Raw genomic sequence first — 7,006 nt, forward strand, 5'->3', positions numbered from 1 at the left:
AAAAAATAGCTTAGTAAATGATCAATCTTTGATCTCCTGACTGAGACCTCCAAGGATGGTGCCAGACAGCAGTAACTCTCATGGTGGTTTGTGATGCAGATATCTTATTCTATCCTGTAGGCGGTAGATTGAGACCAGCAACTCATTTCATAGAGGCCAATGAACAGCCGTCAGATGTAACAAGTTCCAGCCATTACCATTCTGAATGTGAACCAGTGACCTAGAAGTGAAAGGCTTTTATCTCAATACCTCCCCCATTCCCCTGCATAACTTTGTGACATAAGACTGATCCAAACAGACTTAATGACTGTTTATCAAAATGTCCAAATATTTGTAATAGTTCTAGCTGGCTGAGTGAGGTTGTTTATTTTCAAGGTCACATCCATCTTCCAGATCACAGAAAGGATTTCATGTTCACAGATCACACGGAGACCTTTCAAGTAGAATCAGAATGTTTTCAGATCTCTCCATCCCAATTCTTTCTCTTCATATGTTAATTCAAATGATGGGGTGAAGTGCTGCATACTGAGTGTCCAGAGAGAATAAGATGCATCTGCTCCCAAATCAGCTTGCTGTAATACTGCATATGTAATGTGCTAACATACTCTGAACACTGGAAAAATTCTGTTTGAAAAATAGATGAGGGGTCTTTAGGGTCTCACCTCCAATAGGTGTGGTGATGCTTACCAGAATTATATTCTTTATTCAGTAGTCTGGTTTGTGTTCTCTGACCAAACATGTTGCTAAAAGAATGCTTTAGGCATTATGAAAGCATTTAGACTAAACGTAGATTTCCTTTCCAGTTAACGTTACCTAGTGTAGCTATCAGAATTGTGCTTGGCTATCACTGATTTCGAATAGCACCTACACATTTCCTCACCTGGGAAGAGCTCACAATTCGTCTTTTATCTTTGCACCAGTCCATGCAGAGGACTTTATTGCCATGGCCTTTCAGAGTTCTCCTGGTCTTCATCACAAACTGACCTAGGGCTTCCACACGTTCCGCCACCTGATGAACTGTGGAGAATTAACCATAAAGAGAATCACCAAATGTTTGCTCCATATTAAAACCCTGGGCCTCCAAACATTTAATACCCATGAGTGACTTTACCCACATGAGTAATTCCAGGTAGCACAATGAGTCTATTCAGGTGAGTAGTTAGTCAGGTGAGTGAGTGCAAGATCAGGCTCGAAGTTCACTTGAAGCACATCTAACCACCACATGTATAGTATTCTTCACTGAAGCATAGCTATTAGAAATAGACGAGACCATAGAGAATGCCATCTAATCAAAACATACCAGGTTTTGTTTGGGGGGAGAGGGTTGTATGTGGTGTTTATTTTACAAAAATTCATCTACATTATTTAGGACTTTTTACATTTGTTCAGAATTAAAAAAAAAAAAGTTTGAAAAATTATATACAATGTCATAAGATTTTGGAGATCTCACTTTTTAGTGCAGTGTTTTGTCTCAAATTATTGTTGTGGTTCTAAAATCCTCAGAAAGTGCTTTTAATTTTATAAAAGGTTGGTTTTTTTTTAAATAATTTCAGTCCCAGCAATGTGAGGCCATTTTAATGTGGCAGCTCTGACCTCAAGGTGCTATAGGTACTGCACTTCAGTCAGTTCAGAGGTTTGATCTGCACTCAGAATTCCCACTGGAAGCCATGGGAAGTCTGTGTGCCAAACGCAGGCATTATGCGCTTCTGCGTGAGCTGAGTGGCTGAGCAGTTCTTGTGACAGCATCGTATCTTATGACATTAACCTGCATCAGCGCAACAAAGCCTTTGCACTTCACTTGACTGGTGTTTGAATAATAGCAAGTGTTTATTTCTAAAAACATATGACTCTGTGAAACAGTTTCTATTCATTGTGGAGAATCCTAAATAAAATCCTCCAGCTGGAGTTCTCACAATGTTTTAAGTTATTTCTCAGCAGAGTTTCCATCTGCTGCTTCTATAAATAATCTTAGATTTCCAACAGGACATGGCTGTAAAAATGAATGTGCAAAGGCACCTCAGTGTGAAATCCACCCCACTGCAACTGGCACAGTTCAAAGCCATCTTGCACCCCTGAAGCCTCATGCTGAGGCTGTCGTGGGGGGGGGGGGAGGAGAACGCTAATTTGTTTCTGACCCAGTGATGTTCATTCTATGAAGGGCTCAGCAGGGCCATGTTGCCTCCTTTCACACAGGAGCAACAGGACTCTGTGCTGGCCCCACGTAACCAGAGTAACAGGAGGAGACATTGTATCTGCATTTAGGTGGATCTAGTGCAGGGGTGGGCAAATTTTTTGGCCCGACCTGAGGGCCACATCTGGGTATGGAAATTGTACAGCAGGCCATGAATGCTCACCAAATTGGGGTTGGAGTGCAGGAGGGAGTGAGGGCTCTGGCTGGGGGTCCAGGCTCTCGGGTGAGGCTGGGGATGAGGGGTTTGGGGTGCTGGAGGGTGCTCTGGGCTAGGATCGAGGGGTTCGGAGGGCAGGAGGAGGATCAGGGCTGGATCAGGGGGTTGGGGCGCGGGAGGGTGGGGCTCAGAGGTGCAGGCTCTGGGTGGCGCTTACCTGAAGGGGCTCCCAGAAGCAGCGGCATGTCCCCACTCTAGCTCCTATGCTGAGTGGCGGCCAGGCGGCTCTGCTGCGTACTGCCCCGTTCGCAGGCGCTGCCCGTGAAGCTCCCATTGGCCATGGGAGCTGCAGGGGCCGCATTTGGAGCAGGGGCAGTGTGCGGAGCGGAACACCCTGGCTGCCCCTATGCATAGGAGCCGGAGATGGGACATGCTGCTGCTTCCGGGAGCCACGCGGAGTGGCCCCCCGACTGGAGCGCCGGAGTGGGACAAGCCCCAGACCCTGCTCCCCCAGCGGGAGCTTGAGGGCCCGATTAAAATGGCTGGCAGGCTGGATGCAGCCCATAGTTTGCCCACCCCTGATCTAGTGGCTCTACCACCTTTAAAACACCTGACAAGGAGGAGCATGGAGGAATGGGGCTGCTACTCGAGCCAGAGGCTGGAGTAGGAGTCCTAGGAGGTGGTGTGCTGTAAAACAGCCGTGTGCCCGGGCCCCGGAGACCAAAAAGAGCCTGATCCAGAGACACGCTGAAGTGATCCAGTGCGTGTCAGTTGCTAGTGGGTTGCCATATCAGCCACTGTGATCAGCTAGAAGAGACAGCGCCTGATCCAAACACACTGGAGTCAGTGGAAAGACTCCCATTGACTTCAGTGCTCTTTTGTATCTGGCCTTTCCTCTTTTAGCTCAAGTGAGTTGGGGCTGGAGCTCTGAGTTCAATCCCTATGGTGATAAGTGATTGCCCTGGGTAGCTGCAATCGCTATCGATGAAAGTTGTGGGTAACTCAGAACCTAAATTGCAATTATATTAATGTAAACAGATCCCCGCATGACAAAACTCACAGCTAAAATCTTTGTCCTGTGTTTAAGCAGTGATGGGAAAGCACGTGAGCTAGGAAGGGCTGTCACAGGGAAAGGACGGGCATCCATACTCTACAAAGATGGCTCTTTGGCTCACAATCAGCTGAGCAATTTCTGCCTACGTCTGAAATTGATTTCTAATGGATTGGCTGTTCAATAATCATCTTTCAAAACACATCAGCCTTGCAGACTGTGCCAGAAACTGAAATAATGCTTTTAGCTACAAACAGTGCCCTACAAGACACTAAACCTCATATAGCAAGGGAACTAAATTGCTGCCCATTATTCCTGACAATTCGTCCATTACAAAACGATCTTCATGAGGAACTAGAAGCAAACTAGCCTTTCCAAAAAGTATCAATTAAACCCATTGAAAAACTACATCCCCCCTCCCACGCTCCTCATCAAGTGAAGCCAATCAAATGATCTACTGAGATCCTGAAATAATATAATCAAAATACAAATACTGGACATTGTTACGGCAACTGGAAGACTAGGCTGAAATTCTTGTGTCCAGAACTTATCAAATAAAACAAATCTTTTTACTGCCAATAGCCTACATGTTTCCTTTCTGTTAATGCACCATAAATTCTGCAGAACTGGCTATTTTAGTATAAATAACTCTCTTAGAACACTGATCCCTACAGACTTCATAAGAATATAACAATTCTGTAATATTTGTAAAAACACCATTGCAAACTATGGGCCTGACCTTGCAACCCTTACTCAAGTGAGTAGCTCCACTGCACAGGACTATTCCCAAGAGGTAGCTTGTGTGAGTAAAGGTGAAGGATTGGGCCCATAATATTCCAAATATGACTGGATATCTTTCTATAAGGTATGCTATAGTTAAACAAAAGTTATGGGGCTTGATGCAAAAATTATTGGGTGAAGTTCTTTGGCCTGTTATGCAGGGGAGAAGGGGGAGTGGGAGGAAAGGGGGTATGTCAGATTAGATGATTATAACAGTCCCTGCTGGCCTTAAAATCTATGAATCAAATAGACAAAATAATTGTTTATATTTTCAATTTGAACTTTTAAATGGTGTAATTAACCCTGAGAGTTTTCCAGACGGCAAATCAAATAAAAGGGTAGGACTTCAGATGTCTGTTCACATTTTTTCCACAGGGCTACAGTTCAAAATATAATTGAACAAAGAAGGAAAAAGCTATTAAGGCAGGCAGTTTGTCTTGCGGGAAAATGGGAAAAATCATGATTTTGTCATGGCAAAAAGTGACAGTCATAATTTTAGATTTCAAAAAAGGAAGTTATTTAATTTATTTCCCCAATAGAAATAACTGTTGGAAATAGTTTTAAAGCACAGAGAGACAGAAGCCTCAACACAAAACTAAATCTATAAAAATAATGGAGGAGTTTTGCTCGGTAGTGGGCACACTAGGGTGAAAAAAATTACTTTTAAAGGGGAAAAATGTTAAAAGTCACAGATTTTGTCATGGAAGTCAAACCCTGGGCAAATACGCAGCCTTAATCAAACAAAATTCAGGAAAACATTTATTTACAGATCTATGAAGTAAACAAAAACATGTTTGTGGAATACTCTCCACATCATGAGACTACAGCTACAGTTAAAGTTAAGCATATGCTTGGTTAAACAGAGATGGTTTTAAGCATGTACTTAAGTGTTTTGCTGAATTAAGGCCTCATTGTTCATACGTAGAAATTATACTGCAAGACTGTATTGATTTATGGTAATGTTTCTATAAGGAGGCCATCTCCATTCAATGATTCCTGTTAAAAGGACATTGACAAAACCTATGATAATCAAATTTAGGCAAGAAAATGCCTCATTTGCTACAGAAAAGTAGCAGGTGTATTTTTTTTTAAATCTGAATTTTACGTATACTCACTCCTGCCATTCCCCTGGAGTAACGAACAGTGATCACATAAATCACTAGATAGTGGTTTGTATCCCCTTTCAACACAGACTTCAAAAACAAAGACAGGAGGATCAAAGTTGTAATAAGCCCACAAAAGTTACTGGCAAAATCACCCCTATAGTACAAGAAAAATGTTGCAATTTATACCTATAATATTTGTTTTTAAAAAAGGAATGAAAAGTAATTAATAAATAATATTACTATTAATAATAAATAATAATAGTGTCTTGTATCTCAGGGATTTCAGATTAACAAGGTTAAATTATTTTGTATTAACCAGAGTAAAAGGGGAGGGGGATGTAAAATTATGCACGATCATTTATTTGTATTGCAGTGACTAGAGAGCTTGATTACACACTGGATTCATGTCGATGACTTGACAGCTGAATTGCTGGGAAGTTTTCTATCAGTGCTAGGGGAGGTTGGGTTTTTTGAACGCGGCAATGGTCCCCTTTGGAGTCACGCCGCAGGGATGAAATGCCGGCTCAGTGGAAACCTCCCCCCGACTCCAAGGCCAGGATTTCACTCCGGCTGCTGCCGCCACCAACCGTGACCAACGTGAGCGTCAGACCCAGTGATGCTACTGAATCACAGCACCCACTGAGCAGCAGCAGCTCCCCTCCCCAGCGCAGGGCACGACAGGCGCTCGGGGAATGGCTCAGCCCCCCCGCCTCAGGCCCAGCACTCAGCAGGGCAACGGGGTGCAAAGGACGCTCGCGCCGCTTGCCCATTGTCCGCACGCGCGCCGGGGGGGGGGGGGGGCAGCTCAGCGCGTGCCCGGACGGCTGGAACCCGGGATCCAGCACCTGCACCGCGCTAGGAACGCGCACTGGGGGCGCCGCTCGGCCCGACCGCGCCCCGGGATGCCCGTGCCCGCGGGGGGCTGCGCTGCAGTCCGAGCCGTGCCCCTCCCCAGACTCACGCTCCACATCGTGCAGCTTGGCCCGCTCCTCCTCCAGCCGGCCCTTCAGGCTCTCCGCCTCACTCTTCAGGGACGCCAGGGTCTCGTTCTCGTGCAGCCCCTCGGTTGCCATCTTTGCACGGCAGGAAGCAGGGAGAGAGAGGCGGGGAGGAGGGGTTTGAGGGCCCGGCTTCCAGGGATGCTGCCGCAGCTCCCGCCGCCTGAGCAACTGAGCCTGGGAACCGCACTGGGCTCCCCCCGCCCCCCTTGCACGCTGACGTTCAAGGCCAGGCTGGCGGCTCGTGCCGCTCCGTGCAGCCGGCACCTGCTGGCCCAGCCCCTGCCCAGCGCGGTACCATGCGCCGCGAGCAGCCCCGTGCTGCCCTGCAGGGAGTCCGGGCTGACACCTGGGCTAAATGCAGGTGCCTCTGCTCCGGGCTGGCTGCTCTTCGCCCCTGCTAGAACTGCGTGAGAACAGCACTGCGGGCTCTCAGATATTAGCACCAGGAAATATTTGCTGTTTCATTCCAGGCTGTTTCTGAGCCCCCGGATTTCATCGCAGCACCGGCTGCTTGTGCAAAGTGGCTTTTCCCAGGTTGTGCTGAAACTCGTGAAAGTTGCACGATTCAAGGCACAAGTTGAGCCTCATCGCAGTGAGATTTTAAAATGCAAGAGGCTTTGCTTCAAAAACAGGACCTGTAGTCAAGGTACCAGGCCTGGCAATCAAGGTTCTCCCCCCCCCCCCGACCTCCAGCCCTCCTGCACTGCCATTCCCTTTGGA

General features: G+C 46.6%; 1 protein-coding gene across 1 annotated transcript in view; it reads right to left on the reverse strand.

Moving 5' to 3' along the window:
• The window catches only part of GNB5 (G protein subunit beta 5), a 29,502-nt gene extending 22,795 nt beyond the window's left edge, over nucleotides 1-6,707 (reverse strand). The window contains exons 1-2 of the mRNA XM_065559438.1: nucleotides 6,247-6,707; nucleotides 881-1,017 (exon numbers count right to left, since the gene is read on the reverse strand). Of these exons, the coding sequence (XP_065415510.1) occupies nucleotides 881-1,017; nucleotides 6,247-6,358 (249 nt within the window). The 5' untranslated portion in view covers nucleotides 6,359-6,707. The remainder of the gene's footprint in view (nucleotides 1-880; nucleotides 1,018-6,246) is intronic.
• Nucleotides 6,708-7,006: the final 299 nt, after the last annotated feature.

Source organism: Chrysemys picta, chromosome 10 (assembly GCF_011386835.1).
Source record: "Chrysemys picta bellii isolate R12L10 chromosome 10, ASM1138683v2, whole genome shotgun sequence".
NCBI lineage: Eukaryota > Metazoa > Chordata > Testudines > Emydidae > Chrysemys > Chrysemys picta.